General features: G+C 47.4%; 1 protein-coding gene and 1 long non-coding RNA gene across 4 annotated transcripts in view; one reads left to right on the top strand and one right to left on the bottom strand.

Annotated features, from left to right (window-relative positions):
• NBAS (NBAS subunit of NRZ tethering complex) overlaps nt 1-25,383 on the top strand; it is a 2,361,081-nt gene that overhangs the window by 761,539 nt on the left and 1,574,159 nt on the right. For all 3 annotated transcript variants that reach the window (XM_078647778.1, XM_078647779.1, XM_078647780.1), the window contains exon 30: nt 9,433-9,662. In XM_078647778.1, the coding sequence (XP_078503904.1) occupies nt 9,433-9,662 (230 nt within the window). The remainder of the gene's footprint in view (nt 1-9,432; nt 9,663-25,383) is intronic.
• LOC144762551 (uncharacterized) overlaps nt 1-25,383 on the bottom strand; it is a 134,148-nt gene that overhangs the window by 90,505 nt on the left and 18,260 nt on the right. The gene's annotated exons all lie outside the window — the stretch shown is intronic.

Raw genomic sequence — 25,383 nt, forward strand, 5'->3', positions numbered from 1 at the left:
CTTCGGTAACGATATGTTCGAGGCATGTGGGCTGCTAAATTCATATCTTAGCATTAGATCGCCGCCTAGTGTTGGGTCCGGATGATCGCACATTGTTGTCCTGGAAGAGTCTTCGAAGTATCCTGAGATAGGTGGCTCCTCCCCTGGACTACAGTGCGCATGGGCATCGGCTCCATCCCCAGATTGTTTTTTTCCGCCATTGGGTTCGGATGTGGTCTCGACGTCTCTCTGTCGAAACCGAGAAAAACTAACTTTTAGCGGCCAAAAGGCCTCGCTTTTTGCGTCGGTATTGTCTGCGCACGGTCTCGAGTCTTCCGTCTCTTGGAGCCGGAATAAGCGGAGTCTTGTTTCGCTTTTCGAACTTTGAGGCCTTCTCATCGCGACTCGACTGCAAAACTTTTCAGACATGGAGCGGAGCCCGTTTAAATACTGCCCGCTTTGTGGGTCCAAGTACCCACACATCGATCTACACCCCGTTTGTAACAAATGCCTTTCGCCTGACCACGACGACGGCAAGTGCAAGGCCTGTGCACAGTTCCGCTCTAAGAAGACTCTCAAGCTTCGGCGCGCGGTGCGCATGGAAGCTAGACAAGCGGCCCCGGATCCGGAAAACATCTTCGGCGACCAAGATGAAGAGGACCAGGGTCATCATCTTCAGATCTCCCCACCCGAGACGGAGGTCGAGGCGGATCCGGTAGACGACGACGGAGTCGTGGGTCAAGGCCTTGAATACGTCGACGAGGTAGGAGACGACGAAGAAATTTATGGGGCCGCGGCGGATAGCTCAGGGGACGAGCTCTGCCCCGAAGGTTTCGAGGATACCGACCGGGTCACGGGATCGCCTGTAGGCCTTACCCACGACCCCATGCCGCAAGCCACAGCCCCGCCTTCTGGCCCGGCCACGGACTTACTTGCTGAGCAGACTGTATCGAAACCGAAAGCATCGGGATCGACTCCATCTAAAATGGCCGACCCGAAAACGAAACCGAAACTTAAGGACTCGAGCGTCCCTAAGATGGCTGCCGTGCCAGCGAAAACGACTGTACCCGCTAATCCATCGACTCCGTCGACCTCCGGTCCGCAGAAGTCGAAGAAGTCCGTCGATTCCGCTGCTGCTCATTCGAAATCGACGCCAGAGGAGGGGTCCGCTAAAAAAGATGGTCGGCACGGATCAACATCGGCGCCGCCGTCCAAGCCCGCCAAGGCCGGCTCCACGGAGTCTACGCAGGCGCACGGATCGAAGACTGGCACGTCTGCGCACCGGTCCCAGGACTCGGGGTCGGTGACAGCGGGATCCGCGTCGAAAGCCCACAAGGCCCACAAAGACGTCGGATCCGAGGGAAAGGTCAAAACATCCTCGTCGGCTCCAAAACCAACTGAGAGTGAGGCGTCCCTCGTCGCCGCATCACTACAGCGAATTAGGGAGAAGGCCTCTGCTCCGTCGGCTCCGATTTCGTCGCCGAAGGCACAAACGGACAATCCAGCGAAGCCTTCTGGCAAACTTCTCTTTGTTTTGCCGCCAAAGGAGGCGCCGAAAGCCTTTTCCACCAAATCGGCACCGAAGAAGACGGTTTCTTCAACGGCTGGCCCACTTCCACGTCGGGTACTCGAATCAGAAGATGATTCAGAGCATTTCATCGACGCAGACACCGGCAAATTGACCCTCTATAAGAGGAAAATATCTTCAGAGTCAGTGGACTCATATGTCATCCCACTGAAAAAGAAAAGGGTGCCCCTTGATGCTTCAGGCCTCACGGAACCAATCCAGCCTCCTCCAAGACGGAGCCCTACTCCCTCACCAGAACACTCTGCGGGTGAGGGGTATGATGAGGATGAGCAATACAATTTCCCTATCAATGAATCAGATGCACAACCGGATTCATATGATGACACTGGTGACCAGGGCACCCAAAATGTGGGGCAGGACCCGCAGCTTTTTAATGCACGTGCATCCCCAACTGAGGATTCAGCAGGTTTTCATGCGCTACTTGAGAGGGCAGCGGCCAATCATGATGTGGACATGCATGCTGACCCGATAGAAGAAGACTTCCTTTTCGACACATTCTCGGTCTCTGAAAGGACAGTAAAAACGCTGCCTATGCTTAAGGGAGTCCTCAAGCATGCGGGGGATATCTTTAAGGAGCCTACCAGGGCACGAGTGGTCAATCCACGCATTGAAAAGAAGTACAGACCTGCACCTGCGGACCCCGCATACATTCGGGGACAGTTGCCACTGGACTCTCTTGTGGTCGCCAACGCCAGGAAACGTGCCAACTCCCAGACAACGGGTGAAGCTCCTCCCCCGGATAAGGAGTCCAAAGTGCTAGAGGCAGGGGGCAAAAGAGTAGCTGCGCAGGCCGCAAACCTTTGGCGCATTGCCAATACACAGGCACTCTTAGCACGTTACGATAGGGCGCATTACGACACCCTAGAACAGGTTATACAACACCTGCCTCCAAAGTTCCAAGAAGGCACCAAACTGCTTATTGAGGAGGGGAAGCTAATCTCAAACGCAGCCATCAAGTGTGCACTTGACGCCGCAGACACAGCTGCTAGAGCTATCAACACTAGCGTTATGCTGAGACGACAGGCGTGGCTCCGCATCTCGGGGTTTAAACCAGATATTCAGACAACCATTCTTAATCAGCCAGTCAATCCTGATAGTCTGTTTGGTCCAGATGTTGACACCACCCTAGAAAAAATAAAAAAAGACACAGAAACTGCTAAGTCCATGGGGGCCCTCCAGTCGCAACAGTTTCGTGGCAACAATTTTCGTCGCTCAGGTGCACGTGGAGTCACCAGAGGACAAATGGGTCAACAATCTCAGTTCTCAAAAGGTGGAGCACAATCCTCGTTCCAAAAGCAGAACAAGGGAGGTTACAGAAATAACAGCAACAGAGGTCGCGGCAGAGGAAACAACAGCTCCCGCTCCTCTACCCCAAGCAAACAGTGACTCTCTGTCACTGCCCCCCGACCACTTAACACCTGTCGGGGGGAGACTGCAGCAGTTCCTGCCCGTCTGGAGAAACATCACCACAGACAGGTGGGTGCGACAACTAGTCCAGTATGGTTATTGCCTAGAGTTGAAATCCACTCCACCCCACATCCCGCCAAGGCAAAGGCCTATGTCCGCAGAGCACTTGCTCTTATTGCAGCAGGAAGTAGTGGTGATGCTGCAAAAAGGAGCAATCGAGCTCGTGCCGGTGAGAGAGGAAGGCACAGGGGTGTATTCCCTGTACTTCCTTATTCCAAAGAAGGACGGATCTCTCAGACCCATTCTAGATCTACGCCCCCTCAACCTGTACATACTGTCAGAACATTTCCACATGCTTACACTGCAGCAGATTCTTCCCTTGCTAAACCAAGGGGACTTCTTAGCAACCTTAGATCTCAAGGATGCTTATTTCCACATTCCACTACACCCGTCCCACAGGAAATACCTCAGGTTCACTATTCAAGGCAAGCATTACCAGTTCAAGGTCTTACCCTTTGGAGTCACCACAGCCCCAAGGGTGTTTACCAAGTGTCTGGCGACAGTAGCAGCGCACCTCAGGAGGCAGAACATCCATGTCTACCCCTACCTCGACGACTGGCTCGTGCAAGCCAAGTCGGAACGACAGTGCGCCGCGGACATGTCGACTACAATTCACCTTCTTCACGATCTGGGTTTCTCGCTGAACTACCCAAAGTCGCATCTACAACCAGCACATGTCCGGCAGTTCCTAGGTGCGACGATCAACACCCTGACGGCCATGGCTCAGCCAAACCAGGTCAGGATAGACAGCATGCAGTCTCTGATCCAAAAGTTCAGACCACAACACTCGCTTCCGGCGAGAGTATTCATGCAGTTGATAGGCATGATGGCCTCCTGCATCTTCATAGTCCCTCACGCACGGTTACATATGCGCCCGCTCCAGGAGTGCTTAGCGAATCAGTGGACACAGGCTCAGGGGCAATTGACAGACCTAGTGTTGGTTACCAGTCGGGCATACGACTCTCTGCATTGGTGGACTCCACACAACCTTTGCAAGGGCCGACTGTTCCAAGAGCCTGTGCCGCAGATTATCCTGACAACGGACGCATCTCTCCAGGGATGGGGAGCTCATCTGCTCACTTACACAGTGCAGGGACTATGGACGACGCAGCAGCAAAAGATGCACATCAACTATCTAGAACTGATGGCAATCTTCATGGCGATCAAGTCCTTCATTGTACATCTGTGCAACAAGGTAGTGTTAGTCCGGACGGACAACATGACTGCGATGTACTACATTCAAAAGCAGGGAGGCACCCACTCGCCACAGCTGTCTCATCTGGCTCAGAGCATGTGGAAGTGGGCCATTCAGAGGAACATTTTCCTCATGGCAGAACACCTCCCAGGGAAGGACAACCAGATGGCGGATCTGCTCAGCAGGTACAGCCATCAAATGCACGAGTGGGAGATACACCCATCTGTCCTCCACCCGTACTTCCAGCAGTGGGGTCATCCGGAGATAGACCTGTTTGCCACAAAAGAAAACGCAAAATGCCAACACTTTGCCGCCAGGTTCCCTCACCCACAGTCGCAGGGGAATGCGATATGGATGAACTGGTCAGGCAAATTTGCGTACGCTTTTCCGCCAGCCCCTCTGATACCGCTGGTCGCAAGAAAGCTAAGGCAGCACGCGATGACTCTCATCCTAGTTGCTCCAACGTGGGCGCGCCAGGCTTGGTACACCACGTTCCTCGAACTCTCAGTGGTGCCGCATCAAAGACTGCGCCTCACGCCCAGTCTTTTGACGCAGAACCATGGAGAAATTCAGCATCCAGATCCGCAACAGCTCAACCTGGCGATCTGGCTCCTGAAGTCCTAGAGTTTGGATACCTTAACCTACCTCCAGAATGCATGAACATCATCAAGGAGGCAAGGAAGCCAACTACCAGAGCATGCTATGCTGCGAAATGGAAGCGTTTTGTCATTTACTGTACAGCCAATGACATCAACCCGCTAGATGCATCTATCCCCAACATCATTTGCTATCTGTTGCATCTTTACAAGTGCAATCTAGCGTACACTTCCATTCGGATACATCTATCCGCCATAGCGGCTTATCTTCAAAACAAGCAGCATCTCTCTGTCTTCAGAGTGCCCGCCATTAAAGCCTTCCTTGAAGGTCTGAAACGAGTCATTCCCCCAAGAACACCGCCAGCTCCGGTGTGGAACCTCAATGTCGTTCTCACCAGACTGATGGGACCGCCATTTGAGCCACTGCACTCGTGTGAACTCCAGTTCCTTACGTGGAAAGTAGCTTTCCTGGTAGCTATTACGTCTCTGAGGCGTGTCAGTGAGCTGCAAGCGCTCACAATCCAAGAGCCATTCATTCAAATTCATCCAAATAGGGTAGTGCTACGCACTAACCCCAAATTCCTTCCGAAGGTGGTGTCACAGTTTCATCTCAACCAAACTATTGACTTGCCAGCATTCTTTCAAAACCCGCAGACGGTGGCAGAAAGAATGCTCCATACCTTAGATGTACGGAGGGCGTTGATGTACTACATAGACAGAACACAACCCTTTAGAAAGACAAAACAACTTTTTGTTGCCTTCGCACCACAACACAAAGGCAACCCTATTTCCAAAGCAGGGATAGCCAGATGGATTAAGTGCATCCAGATATGTTATCAAAAGGCCAAGCGCACTTTAACAATACCCCCAAGGGCGCACTCCACACGCAAACTGGGGGCATCCATGGCTTTCCTAGGGAACATTCCTTTAGAGGATATTTGCAGAGCAGCCACGTGGGTTACACCACACACCTTTACAAAACACTACTGTGTTGATGTGCATTCCAAGCAGCAAGCTGCTGTAGGACAGGCTGTTCTCAAAACACTTTTTCAGGTTTCTGCAGCTGGCACGGGCAACCGCCGCTGATGGAGGGACTGCTATGTATTATATGCTAAGATATGAATTTAGCAGCCCACATGCCTTGAACTGAATATGCTACTTACCAGTATGCATCTGTTCTTGGCATGTAGGGCTGCTAACATTTATATCGCCCGCCCTCCTCCCCGGTGCCTGTCGCAGCTGCAGATATACTATTGTATTTATTCATTAGCATGGACATCCTTTACACTTTTCACTCCATCTCCTGCCACAATGGCGAAAAACAATCTGGGGATGGAGCCGATGCCCATGCGCACTGTAGTCCAGGGGAGGAGCCACCTATCTCAGGATACTTCGAAGACTCTTCCAGGACAACAATGTGCGATCATCCGGACCCAACACTAGGCGGCGATCTAATGCTAAGATATGAATGTTAGCAGCCCTACATGCCAAGAACAGATGCATACTGGTAAGTAGCATATTCAATCTGTAAGAAACATATATTAGTTATGTATTCCTTACTGCGTCACCCACCTTCCCAATTTTGCGAACTAACTTCTAGAGTAAGGGACTCCCTTTCAGGGCCCTCGTTTTGTGCACCAGTGGTCAGTGTCTTGCATGGCTCTGCGGTTCTGGCGCGGAATGTCGTGTAAAGAACTGACAGCAGCGGGCAGAGGTGGCATCTAATTAGATAACGCAACGTCATTCCGGCGATCACGATGCCAACAGCGAATGCGAAGTCGACCGACCCCACCTACCGACTCGTAGGGGTACTGCTGGAGAAAAATTCTCTGCATCCAGTCTGACGCCTGGGGTAATTCTAAGGTAATAAATGCCTTTTACAGATATATTGTTACAGACGGTAATTTACTTGTTCATGTGTATTGCCAGTAGTTGTCTACAGCATGATTGTTGCCAAAAGACATGTGAGTGCTGAACAAAAGAGCCAACTTCAACAACATAGGAGTGGAGTACCAGGAATCATACGGTATACGTAAAAATACGTGGGAAATCTAAAATCAATTGGGCATATTCAGAAGCTCAAACCAGGTCCCTAGCAGCCTCTCGGATAACTTTGAAATTCCTATATAGCAACAGGAGAATACAAAGGAATCCAACGTCATCAACATAATTGTGATTATATTTATAGAGCGCTTACTACCCCTAAAGAAGCTTTGAAGCGCTTTTCGTCGAGTAGCATGCTACTCCAGAACCTAAAAAGGATTCTTGGTGGACTAGTATAGGGAAATATAAGATCATTGGTGCAGTGGACATGTGAGTCAGTTTGTTGGATTGAATAGGATAATGGAGGGATAGACGAGGGAAGAGTCTAGAAAGTGTTATTTGGGAGATCATCGTAGTAAAATGAAGTTTGGGATGAGTCACAGAGGAGATACTTGAGGGAAGATTTAAGAAAGTGTTATTTGGGAGACCATAGTAGAAGAATGAGGTTTAGGGTAAGTCACAGTGGAGGCAGAGGATATATTGAGATAGGTATAGGGTGAGACAGAGTAGGTTGGAGAGAATCTAAGGTTCTTTTTCTACAGTAGGGGTAAAGTAATAAATATATAGATACATAACTACATAGAAAGGGTATACATGTATGAGGAAGATATATCACAATTTAAAATTGTATTGTATAAACTCAGACTTTCAAGTGTTGTACTCAAAGCTAATTTATTTTTGTATTTTTATAACCTTTTTTAATGTGTTTAATTTTAATTTCATATTTTCTCTTCTTTTTCAATAGTGAACCTCTTGTAGATGAAATAGTTAGGATAATATTTCCGCATTGTGATAGTTCAATAAGTCAGAGGCACATAAGCATATAATCAAATAACATATATGAATAATATATATGTGTATATGTATATATAACTCACTGAAACAGGGACTTAAACAACTGCCCAGGCCCTCAAACGACAATGAGAGTGGACGCACTGACTTAGAGTTTCTCTCTTCAAAATACAGCCCGTCTGCCTCGGGCGTCATCTGCTTTAATTATTGCTCTCAGGCGCTAGTTTACAGACCACAGCAGGTGTCAAGAGCTTCCGAGGAAGGCATAGGGCTCTGCGGGAGGTTGGCTCGTATAACTCACTATGGAAAGAGTGTGGCTCCGCGGAGCAATGAGACACGGCGCTCATCTCTGAAGTGCCCGGACGCCCTCTAGCAAGCGAAATGCCTTACCGCACTCACGTGGCCCCATAACAGAGATTCAACACAAGCCGCCAATGGAGCTCTGACACTCGCTCCCGCGGTGGAGATATAAATTGGGGAGAAACAGCCATTTAACAACGTAGCTTAAGGCAAACAGGAGTAGTGTAAAAAGGTACTTCGCTTTCTGGAAGCAGAAAATAAAGAGGAGGTTGACCCAAATGCAGTTGAATATATGGACTTCACCTTTTCTTGATTGGTTGAACTTTGTTTTTGTAGTCCATTTCAGGTGTTTGATGGGAAAGGTATTTTAAAGGTGAACGCTGCTGGAATTAATAAAGGAAGGAAGTTTGAGCATAATCCTTGCCTCCGGTCCTGACATAGAATCCCCAACGTGTGAGGAAAAATGGGTTGACATTTGTACTAGATGTATTTTGTGGGAACTGGTTATGAAGTCTTAAACCCAAACTGCCCCAAAAATCAATTAAGTACTCAGCACTTGAAGGAACCTCAGCAGTTAAGAGGCTAATTAAACATTGCTCCCTACAGTTCTCAAAACAACTAGACCCTACAGCCTACACCCTAACCTGGCTGCTGAAAAGATATAACAAATATAACTCCTGCTAGTTCTGCATACTTCTCAATGACATCTTGAGATGTGAAAGGTGGTTGAAATTATTTTCATTGTGCTTCTGAAGTAAAGCATCTTGTGACATGTTTGTCTGTATTATTTATTTGACATTTACGTCGATAAACATCAACATGTAATTATCTGGAGGCCATTTGACTATTTGAGTACCCTTCATGGGGGATCCTTCTTTAAGTCTATGATTATAATGTATGTTTTGAAAGGTCTTAAAAATAGTTATTTACCTATGGTTTATAGACCTCTCCAGTCGACCTTAATTTTGTGCTAATTTTTTTGATGGGGCATCTTTTTTGTGAATGCATTTGTGCAGTTTTTAAGCACTTCAATGAAAAATCAGTTTTGGAAAAGCGCGCATGGAGAGTTACTTGCTTCCCTTATTTTCAGTATAAATTCCCTTTACTAAGGATAATTTTTTCTTATTCTTACTTTACATTTTTAATTGTATCATACTCTTTGGAATTATCCTCTACCTTGATCATTGGAAAGTGCTCCACTACTGAAGTTGGCAGGCCGGCCCATTATGCAGTGCATTTTTGACCACAAGGTTTAGATCATTTATATAAAATATCCCAAATAAAATGAACTATTACAAGGCTCCAGGGGATGTGGAACTACTAAAAATATTACTGGCAATGACCTGACTAAAGCATGTTTTATGCCTTGCGGTTTTTAGTTATTTGTAAACAATAATATAAATATGTTCAACACAAAAAGAGTACTGCGACTGTTTTTGAAAATGTGGATTTCACTCCTTGAATTTTTGCAGATATTTACAGAAAGCCTTCTGTGCTCAAGCCGTTTGGAAAACATTCACTTGGCTGGACAGATGATGCACTGCACTCAACTCTCAGTGGATCCTCCAATAATCATTGTATCCAAAGGAAAATCCAAATACAGAGTGGGCTACAAGAAAAGCATTGACCTAGTGCTGGCGGCGGGCAGAGAATACTTCAATTCGTCAACCGCGCTAACTGATAGCTGCATGGACTTGGCACGGTAAGATGAACTACTTAATACTCTTAATAGTTGTGTTTGTAATTTAAAAACTAATAGAAAAATCAATAGATACAAGAGATAGTCTTTCATTGCTTATCATAAATGGATCTAAAGAGGAGTTAGGGAGTTTGGACAGGATAAAAGTACTGAAAAGGAAGGCTTTAACTTTTAGCAGAAGTGTTAAAAATGTTTCTGCTGTCTGAATTTGAGACCGAGTTCCAGTGAAGGATTTTAAAGAGCATGAGATTATTTAATTTCTTTGCAGTGGAGGTTTAGCGTGATGTTTGAACTTCATTCTCCAGAAGAGATGTTTAGCACAGGGTCAATATGCCAGGCCTCCCTTGAGCCAGATGCTCACTCTTCCCCATCCGCCAATGTGTTAAATAATCTTTCTACGCATCTTCGTGAGTTTTCCCCAATCCCACCAATGCTCTCTTCTCTAACAGCACAAACTCGACATGTGTCATGTGTTCAACTGATCATTCATAGGCCATGTTGTCACCTCCAGTGTCTAGCAAGTAGTTGGTTATAAAACACAAACACCAGCGATGGGATTTCTGATATGTCCCTCACATTACCTAAACAGTAGTGACTCCAGATTTCAGATGTTAAGCTCCAAGTTTCTGATTATCGTATTAGTATTTTAAAATAAGTCACAATTTGGGGCTTTCAACATAGCTGTTTGTTTCAGCTCATCAGAGTAAATCCACTGTGATTTCCCATGCTCTAAGCGACATGTTCTAATGTATTCCTGTTTCACATGCTTGGTACCCCGACTCTCAAGTATTCCAGTGCAGGTAAAATCAGAGGTTGTGTTTTTGTGAAAAATCAGTGGATGCGATGTTGTGCAACTTCAATGTGCGAAATGTAAATCTGCCTTTCGCGTTGGCAGTGTATCAGCTAAAAGAACCTAATTCAGCGTATACCCTGTCCCAATTGAATATTGTGCCAATTAAACATAAAGGAATTAATGGAAGCATCTCATAACATTATTTGACGGAGCCCTCCTAGTATATTTATGTATCTGGTATTTCTATAGCGCAAACCTAGCCAGAAGCTACGTAGCACTGTACATGGGCAAAGGCAAGTAATAGTACGGGAAGCTGAGTTGTGGATGATTAGTTCACTGTGATGTAGCGTTCTTTAAATAGGCAGGTCTTCAACTCTTTCCTAAATTGGATCAGCATTGGGGTGATCCTGATGGATACAGGGATGTTGGTCTAGATCATGAGTGCACAGATGGAAAAGGCCTGCTGTCTTAGTTTTTCTCATCTGAAATAGACATCTAGCTGCACATTCCTTACCTTTGAATTTCTCAGGGGTCAGATTGGATCTGGAAGATTTTTCCTTGAGCAATACCCTTGCACTCCGTTAGGTGGCGTCGATCAGCTCCACATGATGTTATCAGTATTGTCTCTGCCATTTTGACGTTCGCATCTCCTATATTGGTGCCATCTCAGCGCAGTGATGTCAGTGCTTTTCTTTCCGCACCAGCCAGCACACATCTGTGAAGCGATCTACCCTCTGTCATGTTTTCCTAACATGTTCAAGAAAACTTGTGGATTCAGACCGTGCAGTGCCTGCCACCGATCCATGTCAGTGACTAATTCACATACATTTTTTCTCTGGTGCCTGGAGTGCAACCATGACTCGAAGTCGTGCTCTGTCTGCCCGGCCATGGCTCCGAAAGCTTTAGGGGAGCAGTCCCTAAAGCTGCTTGTGGCATGGCGCTCATCACTGCGTTGTTCACCCCAGAGGTCTTGTCCTGGTCGAGCGGAAGGTTCTGGCATCACTCCAAGAGCCCTAAGCCTTCCTCTTCCTACTTGAAGTCCTCGAGTCCATCAGGTAAAAAGCACAAAAACACAAGAAGTCAAAGTGTTCTTCAACTACTCCCCATCTGTCGACCAGCACGACGGAGAAGTCTCGGTGCTCTAGGCCTTGTTCTGCTGAAACTGCTCTTGGGTCGGCTTCCGCACCTTTCCGGGAGCAGAAGCGTCCCCCGCCCAACTCAAAGACGTCTATTATGCCTTGTGCCTCATAATTGGGTGGCCTGACCCATAGACCCCCATGTATCCAGTGATGGATCCTGACTCAAGCCAGGACCCGAAAGGGTCCTTGGTTGGTTCTTCCGCCCTATCCTGAAAGGTTAGGAATAGAGGAAGATTAGGAGGGATCACTGGACCCTTCACAAGACCAGCCTGAGCACAACAAAATTGAGTGTTATGAGGAATTGGGTGAGGCCAGCCGACTGGATACCTCTTCAGATTCTGGCCGGCTTTCTCCCCCTGCCATGGCTCTGGAGGAAGAAGCTTCATATGCTAGGATGGTGAGGAGGGGCAGCTAAGGTTCTGGACCTTCAGCTCCCTTCTGTGGCAGTCAAGAGGATCATCTTGACAGAGATCCTGCAGCCGAGTGTCTCCTCCTTGGAACTTCTCCTGCCCTTCAACGAGGCCATGACTTATGTTCTACTGGGAACCTGGTCCAAGCCCAACACAAGGGCCCCTGCCGCCATCCGCCATCACCCTGCACTGGGCAACCCAAATTTCCTCACCACCCACCCTATCCCTTAGCCTCTACATCACAGGGCGCTTTCCCTTCCGCACCCATGGACAGGGAATCCAAGAGGCTGGATAGTTGGAGTTAGAAATGTGTTTGAGTCATATGAGCTGTAGATCATATGCTTTTGCTTTTGCATAGATCGCCATTTAGTGTTGGGTCCGAATGTTTGCACTTTGTTTTTCTTCGGAGAAGTCTTTCCAGTCACAAGGTAGGCGACTCCTCCTTTAGGTGATAGTGCGCCTGGGCATCGACTTCATTGTTAGATATTTTTTTCCGGCATCGGATTTGGATGTTAATTGTTGCGCACCGGTTAAGCACCGTTCTCCGGGCCCCCTTCGATGCGCAATCCACTACCCTCGACGGTATTGTTAAACAACCGCGTTTCCCCTTCTCCACGTATCGCTTACTCTCGAAAACCTTCAATTGCAACATTTGTGGAAGGCTGTTGGACATACCCGCGCCGGGATCGGTCACAGCTGATGGAACGGACTCCAATCAAGTTATGTCCATGGTGTCATGCTGAGTTCCCGCGCACCGACTTGCAGGAGGTGTGCAACCTCTGCCTATCCCCGGAACACGACGAAAAAGAATGTGACCCATGCCAGTCGTTCAGTTCGAATAAAACCCTCCATGATCGTTGGGCTGGACATCACGAATTGTGCCAGCAAAGCAGCCCTGCGCTGGACCTCCTCACAGAAGAGTCCGACCAAAAAGAATCGCAAGTGCAGGAAGCCGAGATGGACAAGGAGCATGTCTTCGACGCTGACTCTGATACCGAAGACATGAACCCGGGACAACAGTCCGTGAGTAAAGAGCCTTCGTTCCTCTATCATCTCCTTCACAAGAGAAAGGCCCCATTCCCTCCTCTGCCTCCGGGTCAAGGTTGGCACAGAGAAAACTTTCGAGCACCCCTGCTCGGCACTGAAGCACAAACAACAGCCTTCCGGTTCGGGCTCAACCTGTTCCCACGCCGAAGCTGACTCGAAACCTTCCCAAACCACAGAGTACGCCCCGCATCTAGATAAAGAGTCAAAATTATTGGATGCTTCTGGTAAACGTAAAGCATCACAAACGGGTAATACTTGGCGCAATGCCAATGCCCAGGCATCACTGGCAAGATATGATAGGGCTCATTATGATGAACTCCAGAACCTCAATGAGTTCCTTCCTAACGAACATAAAGCCAAAGCCAGAAACCTTATTCAAGAGGGTAAATTGATAACCAATACCTCTATCAGATGCGCCTTAGATCAAGCAGATAATGCTTGGTTGAGGATTTCTGGGTTTAAACCTGAGGTACAAGCCTCTATCCTTAATCAACCTTTTGATGTGCAACATCTCTTTGGCCCAGCTATTTATACACCTTTTAGATGAAAAAAGACACAGAGGTTGCTAAGTCCATGGGGGCCTTGCAAGCATCTTCCGGCAGAGGTTCCTTTCGTCGCTCATTCTACAAGGGTGGTTCCATAAACATCTCTGCAGACAATGCCTCCTCCTCTTACAAGGGCAACAATCAGTAGGCCTCTTCGAGAGGTTATTCTCGAGGAGGATATAGAGGAAATAACAACCATAAACAATGACTTCTTTCCCATACCCCCGATCATTCCACTCCTGTTGGGGACGGCTCTCCAAATTTCTACCCATTTGGAACACGATTAGATCCGACAAATGGGTTCTGCAAATGATCTAATCTGGTTATTGCCTGGAACTCACAAGCACTTCACCCAATAATCCTCCAAGGTCACACCTCATGTCACAAGAACATCTTATGCTTCTAAAGCAAGAAGCTCTTTCATTGTTGCAAAAAGGTGCAATAGAACCAGTCGCTTTACAATATCAAGGGAAAGGAGTGCACTCCCTATACTTCCTGATATCCAAAAAGGACAGCTCTCTCAGACCCATATTGGACTTCAGAACTCAATTTATACATTCAGTCGGACTATTTTCACATGGTAACACTACAGCAGGCGCTTCCTCTCCTTCAACAAGGCGACTTTCTATCCACTCTGGATCTAAAGGATGCTCATGTCCATATACCAATTCACCCTGCCCACCGCAAATACCTCCGATTTGTGGTAGCAGTCCAACATTATCAATTCAAGGTCCTACCCTTCGGAGTCACAACTGCTCCCAGGGTTTTCACAAAATGCTTGGTAGTAGTCGCAGCCCACTTAAGAAGACAACAGGTTCATGTCTTCCCCTACAGTTCACACAACAGTTGCCTGCGACACACAGAGAGAACTGTGCAACTCCTTCACCAACTAGGGTTCACAATAAACCAGGCCAAATCCCCTCTCAACCCTCATTGTCTCAAGACTATTTAGGAGCTACCATAGACAAACACAAAGCTGTAGTACATCCAACTCCAGCCAGACTCAGGACGTTTCACAATGTAGTGTACGCAAAGTTCCAGCCTCAACACTCCCTACCAGCTCGAGTGTTCATGCATCTACTAGGAATGATGGCATCATGCATTCTCATACTTCCCTATGCAAGACTTCAGATGCGTCCCCTCCAGGAATGCTTAGCACGTCAGTGGAACCAGACTCAGGGTCAGTTATCAGATCTAGTGTTGGTAGACATCCGCACCCATCGCTCTCTGCAGTGGTGGAACACACAAAACCTGTTAAAGGGGCAGCCCTTCGGCGAACCTGTTCCACAGACAGTACTGACGACAGATGCATCACTAACAGAATTGGGAGCACATCTCCAAAACCACACAATTCAAGGCATGTGGAGCCCCAAACAGAAACAGCTTCACATTAATCACCTAGAGCTCCTAGCGATCTTTCTGGCTCTCAAAGTGTTTCAAGTTCAGTTAGCATGCAAAACCATACTAATTCGTACAGACAACATGCCAGCCATGTACTACATTCAAAAACAGGAGGGGGGGGGGGACACACTCCCTCCAACTCTCCCAGCTAGCACAAGAAATCTGGAGATAGGCCATACATCACAAAATCTATCTCCTGCCAGAACACCTCCCCGGAGTGGACAATCAGATGGCAGATCTGTTAAGTCGACAGACGCAACATATCCACAAATGGGAACTACATCCTCAAGTCCTCCTCCCGTTCTTCCAAATGTGGGGCTTCCCAAACATAGACCTGTTTGCCATGCATCTAAACGCAAAATGCCCAAACTTCCACACCCATTGTCCAAAGGCAATGCACTATGGATGAATTGGTCAGGGATATTTGCTTACGCTTTTCTGCCTCTCCCACTCATTCCATAAGTGGTTTGGAAACTCAAGCAAACGTCCTTGACGCTAATCCACGTTGCTTCCACCTGGGCACACAACCCTATTTGAACTCCCAATAGTTCCTCCTCAGAAACGATGTCTTTCACCAAGTTTCCTCACCAAGAGCCATGGCAAGATAGATCCCAGCCAACTCAATCTAGAGATCTGGCACCTGAAATCCTAAGGTTTGGCTATCTAAATCTACTGCCAGACTGTATGACATCATCAAGGAAGCTAGGCGTCCTACCACAAGAGCGTGCTATGCAGCCAAGTGGAAGCGATTTGTGATTTACTGTAACAACAATCGCATCAACCTGCTTGATGCTTCGGTACAGAAAATTATATGCCATTTGTTACATCTACAATGTTCCAACCTAGCATACACATCTATCCGCTTCCATCTTGCTGCAATAGCTGTATACCTCCAAAATAGGCAGCATCTGGCTCTTTTTCGAGTAACTGTCATTAAGGCATATGGAGGGACTCAAAAGAGTTATTTCACCGAGACGTCCACCTATCCCAGTGTGGAATCTCACAATTGTTCTCACAAGGCTGAATGGTCCACCCTTTGAACCATTGCACAGATGTGAACTACAATTTCTTACAAGGAAAGTGGCTTTTCTAGTTTCTATCACATTACTCGGAACAGTCAGTGATATCCAGGCTTTAACCATAGAAGAAACCTTTTTGCAAGTACACCAAAATAAAGTGGTTCTTCGAACCAACCCTAAATTCCTTTCTAAAGTCATTCCTGCCTTTCACATTATTCAATCGGTTGAGTTACCTGTTCTTTTCGATCAACCAGATTCAATGGCAGAACGTACTCCACACACACTAGATGTCAAACGAGCACTGCTGTATTACATTGAAAGGACAAAACCTTTCCGTTACACCAATCAACTTTTTATAGCCTTTGCTCCACCACACAAGGACAATGCCATATCAAAATCAGGTATCGCAAGCTGGATTGTTAAGTGTACTCAAATATGATATGCAAAGGCTAAAAGAACATTACCAGTTCCCCCTAGAGCACACCCTGTACGTAAAGTAGGTGTTTTTATGGCCTTCCTAGGGAATATACCTATAGACGACTAATGCAAAGCTGCAACATGGTCTTCCTCCATAGCCATGGCAGGGGCATATGATTCGACAGCTCTACATGCCGAGAACAGATGCATACTGGGAAGTAGCATTTCCCTTTTTTCTGCCAGCTTTGCATTGTGGTCAGTGAACACTGCGTGCCTATTGGGCTGTTACACAATACTCCCTGTGGGAAACGGTAGTGCAAGTGCTGTCACAGGTCCTGGAGGGGCCCCGCGCCATCCTCTTTCAAGCAGTATCAGACGGAAGAGATTCACCATTCGTTTGGTCTTGACAAGATGCCTGAAGGAGAGGAGCTGTTCAAGCAGAGTTTTTTTTTTATCATGGGCATTTTGGTGAACCTTGATACTGACAGCAAGTGTCTCCATGTAACGGCTGAAGATGACAGGAGACAGGATGGAACCCTAGGGGACTCCACAGGTAATAGGGATCTTTTGTGACCCGGTGGTGTTCATGTGAATAAACTTCTATTGGCTCAAATTCAATCACAATATCGAGCAGTTACCTATAGTATAATGCTGTCCATATGTTATACTGTTCATATATGTCATTTATCTGAGGTAAATGATGCCCTATATTGAACTTCCTGCAGGTTGTCAGACTGCACAAAATGCTTATGTAAGTCATATCCTACACTGGAACTTTAGACATACAAAGTTCAAAAAGTTTGACTTACCTTACCCCTTGTAATCAGTGTTCTTATAACGTTTACGGTAGTTCACCTAGGAACTGATTTGCCTTCCCACCAGTCTCGTATATAACACACAGAAAGAATGGAAGCCCACAACCGCAGACCTCTACAAAGGCAAGGAAACATTGAGGATGTGGAAGAACTTCAGAGCATCTACAAAATACACCAAGGTTTTTGTAGTAATTGAGTCGTACTCAATTAAGGTTTTGAAGAAGCTTTATTCTCTGACAGGTGCTGCGCAGCAGCTCAGCATACAACGTTTACAAAAACCAGTTCTTTTTGAAAATACATTCAGAATACATTCTAAATGGAACACTAAACAGAACACCAACGATAAGCATTCTAAAAAGACTAGAGCGAAACACTACATCATCCTCTCTTCTCCAAAAACAAAAGAAAGAACAAAAATGAGAAAATAAATAAAAACAAAAGAAAACATGTAATGTCTAAAGGAAACATTAGTGACAACTAGGAGAAAGAATAAACATTGCAAGTCAAGGAAACATTAGCGGTACCTAGCAGGAACAGAACGGAGACGACTACTCCTTCGGGGTCCCATAAGGGAAGGAGAAGAAGGAGCAGACAAATTATTAGTACGCACAGAATCGGACAGCAATGAGGTTCTGCCCTTGGAAGAAGCATCAGAAGAACAACCACCATTCACGGGGGCAGAAGCATCGGAAGAACCACCACTATTCACAGTACCATCATTAACTTTGACTATTCTGGCAGTGTTCCACCAGTTCTTCATATTCACTCTCATAGCATTACCACAAACCTTATCAATGTCCAAAGGTTCGGAGAATTTGACACTGCCCTTGGTGGTATGTATAGGCAACTTAACACGTATCTTGTCACCAACCACAAATTGTTTAGCAATGACCCTCTTTCTAGAATCAAAGTAAAGTTTTTGTTTGGACTGAGCATAAGAAACATTAGCGCTAACAACCTCATCCACATTCCTGAGTGAGTTTAATTTCACCCAACGTGACATCCACCCAGGACAAACTTTAGAACAAGGTTTCCTCCCACGTAACAATTCAAAAGGAGACACCTTGGTAGAGGAATGGGGTGTGGTACGATAGAACCACAACATCGATCTAACCGCATTTGGAACATGACAACGTTGGGCAATAGCCCATTGAACACAATTATTCAAAACTCTGTTCATGCGCTCGACCAAACCATTCGTTTGAGGGTGATAAAGGGCACTCCTCAAAGGATTGATTCCACTCTGGCTTAAGAAAGAGTTAAACTCTTGACTGATAAATTGAACTCCATTATCGCTCACAATTGTGGAAGGAAACCCCTCACGTAAAAAAAGATCTTTTAAAAAGTCAATTACATTCTTGGAATTGGGTTCCCCAACAAAACGAACTTCCGGCCATTTAGAATAATAATCAATGGCTACTATTGCAAATCTAGAAGAAGGGGGAAGTAAATAGAAAGGGCCAACCAGATCGATACCTATCTTTTCCCAAGGTCTGTCAGGAAGAACAATTGGTTGTAAAGGAGGAGAACGTACCTTCAAACACTTCTCAGCACTTGAACACACAACACACTCTTCAACCATAGTATCAATTTCCTGATCCATTTGAGGCCACCAGTAAAGTTCCCTGATCCTCCTCTTTGTTAAAGTCGTACCGAGATGACCTTCATGGGCACCCTTGACGATTCTGTTCCTGAGATCACCAGGTGGGATAAGTCTGTCACCACGCATGAGTAAACCTCCTTCAATAGAGAGTTCATTTGAAACCTTCACAAAAGTTTGGAGGGAAACATGCACATTTTTCTCCCTGGGCCAACCCTCTTTCACACATCTCAGAACTTCGTTAAGGAGAATATCGTTAGATAAGTGCTCTCTCCATTCAGCTTCACTAATGGAAAACATATCATCTAAACCAACAGAAGCAACAAAACAATCCTCCTCATCATAATCCTCCTCACAAACACCTTCATAGTCAACTTCAATGGGATTCCTAGAAAAATAATCAGCTCTTGTGTTTTTGCTGCCAGGAATATAAGTTACATCAAAATCATACTGGAGCAGTTTGGTCGAAAGTCTAGCAATCCTTGGAGAATGCTCTTTCACTCTAACACCAGAGAGAATGGAGACAAGAGGACTGTGGTCAGTCCTTAATCGGAAATGTTTTCCCCAGATGTATGGGTTAAATTTTCTTATTGCCCACCAGCAGGCCAAAAGTTCTTTCTCAATCACGGCAAAGTTTAACTCTGCACCACGAAGTACCCTAGAGGCATAACCCAAGGTATGTTCTACACCACCAACTTCCTGAGTAAGAACAGCCCCTAAACCTAATCCACTGGCATCAACAGTAATGGTGCACATGGCATTGGGATTGAAGGGTTTCAAAATCTTGGAGCTCACTAATTGTTCCTTAATCCAGGAAAAAACAGCCTCACAACAATCATCCCATAGAAAGGGAACCTCTCTTTTGAGCATATTGGTCAATGGTTGTACCTTAGAAGCATAGTCTGGAATAAAACGGGCGTAAAACTCGCATAATCCAATAAAGGACTTCAATCCACTTTTATCCTTAGGTGTTAAACTATCAACTATAGCTTTCACTAATCCAGGCCTAGGCTCCACACCATTCTCAGATAACACATGGCCAAGATACTCCACCTTCCGTGCCCTGAAAACACACTTTTCTTTTTTTAAAACCACACCAGCATCGCATAAAGCTTGCAACACTTTTTCCAAAATCACATCATGTACATCACATGAAACTCCATGAATTAACACGTCATCCTGGAAAACGACGACTCCGTCAATACCCTTCAAGATATTAGACATGATCCTCTGGAAGACTGCTGCTGCAGAGGCTAACCCAAAGGGCATGCGGCAGTACTGGAAAGAGCCCACAGGGGATTCAAAAGCTGTGAAGTGCCTAGAAGCAGGATCTAAAACAACTTGGTGGTATGCAGACGCCAAATCCAGTTTGCTAAACCACTTTGACCCATCAATAAGAGATAACATATCAGGGATTTTGGGAAGAGGAAAAGAATCTACCCAGATGCTCTTATTCAAACTGCGTAAATCAACACAGACGCGAAGTTCGCCATTTTTCTTTTTGGCGACCACCAAAGGAGAAAGCCAAAGGGAGGATTCAATGGGTTCTATTATCCCTTTACTACAAAGGCCAATCAATTCTGTTTCCAATTGTTCCCTTACACTAAATGGGACATTTCTTAACTTATGTTTGACAGGGATAGAATTGTCTTTCACACGAATGGTATGAATGAACCCCTTCACTTCTCCTAACTTATTGCTAAAAACTGTGGGAAAATCTTTTACTAATTTGTTAACAAAAGCATCATCTTGCACCACAGAGATGGGATCCTTAGCGCTGACAGTGTCATCAGTTTGGACAACAGAAATGGGGTCTTTAAGTTTAAGTTTAAAATATTTATTAAGCGCGACATACACCTAAACGGTTTCTTGGCGCTAAAGTCGAGGGCGGCCCACTGAGCGGGGACAGTCACTAAGGCAGCGGCTGGAAACTGAACAAAACCTAGGGAAGAATCTGAGGGAATAAAACGGTCTTCAAGGCTTTGCGGAAAGCAGAATAATCAGTGAGGGACCTGAGGTAGAAAGGGAGAGAGTTCCAAAACAAGGGGGCAAGAAAGGAAAATTTCGAGCCACCCTGTTTCTTTTTCCGGAAGCGGGGCACAACTAGGAGGAGTTGGGCTGAGGATCGGAGGTCTCTGCCAGGGACATAGGCCTTGATGGCCGATGATATGAATAGAGGGGCCAGGCCAATCCTGGCCTGGAACACCACGCAGCCTAGTTTAAACAAGGCACGTTCCCGCACCGGGAGCCAGTGAAGGGTTTTCAGGAGAGGGGAGGAGTGGTGGAATTTGGGGAGACCAAAGGCAAGACGGGCAGCCTGGTTTTGCACTAATTGCAATTTACGAAGGCTGTACTGAGGGATACCATTATACAAAATGTTCCCGTAGTCCAGGCGGGACAGGACCAGTGCGGACATAATTAGCTTGAGTGCAGGGAAGGAAAAGAAACGGGAAATAGAACGAATGGTGCGTAGAGTAAGGAAGCAAGAAGAAACCACAGAACCAATCTGGGAGTGCATGGTGAGTTGGTTGTTGAGCTTGATACCCAGAGTCTTAACAGAGGAAACCGGAGTGGGAGGGGGACCAAAGGAGGGGGGCCAGAAAAGTGAATTCCAGGGACTGGAGCAACCACCCGTCACCACAAGTTCCGTTTTATCGGGATTGAGTTTCAGGTGGTTGAGATTCATCCAGTCCCTGATAAAAGATAGAGTAGATTGGAAATTAGAAATAGAGTCAGAATTAGAAGAGAGATTAAAGATGAGCTGGAGGTCATCGGCATAATTAAATACCGAGACCTCCAGGTGCTGTAGAGAAAAGATGAGCGGAGCGATGTAAAGATTAAAGAGTAAAGGAGAAAGAGAAGAACCCTGGGGGACACCGCACTGGACCTGGCAGGGGGTAGCTGAAAACTCCCCAAGATGGACCGCCTGGGTCCGGTCCCTCAGAAAGGACGAGAGCCAGATGAGGGCTGATCCTCCTACGCCCGCCGCCTTGACACGGGAAAGCAAGATGGAATGGTCCACCGTGTCAAAGGCGGCGGACAAATCAAGAAGGACCAGCGCCTGCGGTCTACCGGAGTCCATACCCTCTCTGAGGGAGTCAGATACTGACACCACCACTGACTCGGTTGAGTGCCTTGGCCGAAAACCCGCCTGACAAGGGGCCAACCTCCCATTCTCCTCGGCGAAGGTGCTGAGTGCAGATGTCACATGCCGCTCGAGCACCTTCGCCAAAAAAGGGAGAAGGGAGATGGGGCGATAGTTAGCCATCACAGAAGGGTCGGCTCCCGGCTTCTTCAATATGGGAACGATAGAGGCGGCTTTTAAAGAAGGAGTGACAACCCCTCGGTCTAGTGAATCGTTAAGGAAGCCCAGAGGGGGCGACGGGCAGGCAGTGTAAATCTGCCGTAGAATATGAGCCGGGCATATATCAGATGGAGAACCGGACTTAATTTTAGGGAGAAGGGACAAAAGGAGTTCTTCAGAAAGTGGAGGAAAGGAAGTGAAGGTGGCAGGAGACGAGTGAAGAAGGGGGTCAACAAAAGAGGGAGAAGGCGGAGGGATATTGGATTTGATTGTCGTGATTTTATCGACAAAGTACAAGTTCAATGAATCGCAGAGTTTCTGGGAAGGGGGGGGCTTAAGTGTGGTCCGGTCCGAGAACGCCAAATCATGAGTGATGGTAAAAATCTCCTTTGGTTGATTCTCGGCCGCTAAGATTTTCGCCGAGAAATATGCTTTCTTGGCCTCAATGATTTTTCGCTTATAGGTCCCCAGGAGGTGAACGTAGTGGGTCCTGGTGTTCGAAGAGTAATCCAGTCTCCACTTGCGTTCAGCCCTGCGAACAGTGAGCTTCAATTCCTTCAGCTCGATGTTGAACCATCGATTGGCGTCTTTAGGGCGCCTAATCGAGGTACGCCGGAGAGGAGCTAAACAATCGCTTCCCTCCGTGAGCCATGAATCAATGGCTGAAGCTTGGGCTGCGGAATCTAGTCCGGATAACTGGGGAAGAGAGGCCAGGAGTGCGGTCGAAAGATCGGGTACATTGACCTTACCCCAGTTACGGGCCCAGGAATTTTTGATGTGCATAGGGGTCTTAGCTACTAAAAGACTAAGGGAAAACGAAATAATAAAGTGATCGGACCAAGTGCAAGGGGCAATCACCAGCGTGGAGAGGGTACAGTTAAGGGACCAGACCTGGTCAAGGATGTGCCCGTGAATATGAGTAGGGGAGTGGACAAAAGAAACAAAATTGAGAGAAAGGAGAGTTTCTGAGAAATCCTTAGATGACACGCACTCCTTTGGGTCCGAAGGCCAATAATTGAAGTCCCCGAGGACTAAAACCGAGGCATAGTTGACCGCCAGGGTGCCAAGTAGATCTTGAAAGGCCGGGAGAAAAGAGGGAGTTTGTTGAGGAGGACGGTAGACAAGCACTATGGCTAGATGGGGTGAGAGGGAGGAAGAGCGGACCACCAAATAGTCGATTCCGACCAGGGAGGGAGAAGGGAGGACTTGAAACTGGAAATCTGAGCGGGCGATAAGCGCAACGCCTCCACCTGTTTTCCCACCAGGACGGTCGGCGCGGATGGCATAATAAGTGGAGGGAAGGGTGGCCAAGAGGGAAGGGAGGGAAGCTTCAGTGAACCATGTTTCTGTTAGCAGTAGAAGGTCGGGTTTATCAGTGTCTAAAAGAGTAAAAAGTTCATGATGATGTTTAGCAGCAGATCTAGTATTAAGTAATCTGATAGATAATGATGGAGGATGAGAGTCATCAGTGATGGGTGGGGCGAGGGACGGAGATGACACGAGAGGGGACGGGCAACCAGATGGACAGGCATGGCAGGGAGAGTTACAGCCCAGCAGTGCGATCCGATGAATAGAGCAGGGATCAAGGGACCAATGGCCCCGCAGTCGGAGCAAAGCCGCGGCTGAATAATGGAGGCGAGAACCAGGGGTAATGGCCCCTAGCCCCGGCCGGCCGCGGACGGGCGCAGACGGGCTTGACTCTGGCGCAACTCCGGCGCGCCTACGTCGCGCCCGCTGCGCTCGTCCGCTGCGCTGACACATAATGTGTGGCTATATGGGTGGTGACGCGATGGGGGAGGGATCAGGAGGGCGGGGTGGGCGTGGTGAATTTTTAAAATACAAGTCGCCGTTCCCCGCTTGTAATCAGCGGGACGGCGGTAGGCAGAGCAGCGAAGCCGCTAGCAGTCAGCAGCGCCAACAAGGTAGAATTAAAACAAAGAGTCAATCCCCAGCGCTCAGCGCGAAGCCCTCAGCCCTCTGCCACAGGGCTTTAGACAGCGCGCGAGGGGGAACAAGCCAGATTAGGTAAATAGTGACGCGGTGGGGGAGGGATCAGGAGGGCGGGGTGGGCGTGGTGAATTTTTAAAATACAAGTCGCCGTTCCCCGCTTGTAATCAGCGGGACGGCGGTAGGCAGAGCAGCGAAGCCGCTAGCAGTCAGCAGCGCCAACAAGGTAGAATTAAAACAAAGAGTCAATCCCCAGCGCTCAGCGCGAAGCCCTCAGCCCTCTGCCACAGGGCTTTAGACAGCGCGCGAGGGGGAACAAGCCAGATTAAGTAAATAGTGACGCGGTGGGGGAGGGATCAGGAGGGCGGGGTGGGCGTGGTGAATTTTTAAAATACAAGTCGCCGTTCCCCGCTTGTAATCAGCGGGACGGCGGTAGGCAGAGCAGCGAAGCCGCTAGCAGTCAGCAGCGCCAACAAGGTAGAATTAAAACAAAGAGTCAATCCCCAGCGCTCAGCGCGAAGCCCTCAGCCCTCTGCCACAGGGCTTTAGACAGCGCGCGAGGGGGAACAAGCCAGATTAAGTAAATAGTGACGCGGTGGGGGAGGGATCAGGAGGGCGGGGTGGGCGTGGTGAATTTTTAAAATACAAGTCGCCGTTCCCCGCTTGTAATCAGCGGGACGGCGGTAGGCAGAGCAGCGAAGCCGCTAGCAGTCAGCAGCGCCAACAAGGTAGAATTAAAACAAAGAGTCAATCCCCAGCGCTCAGCGCGAAGCCCCCAGCCCTCTGCCACAGGGCTTTAGACAGCGCGCGAGGGGGAACAAGCCAGATTAAGTAAATAGTGACGCGGTGGGGGAGGGATCAGGAGGGCGGGTGGGCGTGGTGAATTTTTAAAATACAAGTCGCCGTTCCCCGCTTGTAATCAGCGGGACGGCGGTAGGCAGAGCAGCGAAGCCGCTAGCAGTCAGCAGCGCCAACAAGGTAGAATTAAAACAAAGAGTCAATCCCCAGCGCTCAGCGCGAAGCCCTCAGCCCTCTGCCACAGGGCTTTAGTACCAGGACGGAGAACCATTTTGAATAAACCTTGATGAAACCATCCAAGAATATTCAATCCTTTGATGGAAACATACACTTTACCGAAAATGTTCCTTCCTCTAAACTCCAGGGAGTCTTTGAAATAACCTTTGAGTTCGATCTTTCTTCCTTCATAATTGACAGGAGATCTGTCGGGGGGAAAAAGTTTACGGTCACCCCAAACTTCTTTAAAAAGTTCTTGAGTCAACATAGTTA

The sequence above is a fragment of the Lissotriton helveticus genome, chromosome 6 (genome assembly GCF_964261635.1).
Source record: "Lissotriton helveticus chromosome 6, aLisHel1.1, whole genome shotgun sequence".
In the NCBI taxonomy this organism is placed as follows: Eukaryota; Metazoa; Chordata; class Amphibia; order Caudata; family Salamandridae; genus Lissotriton; species Lissotriton helveticus.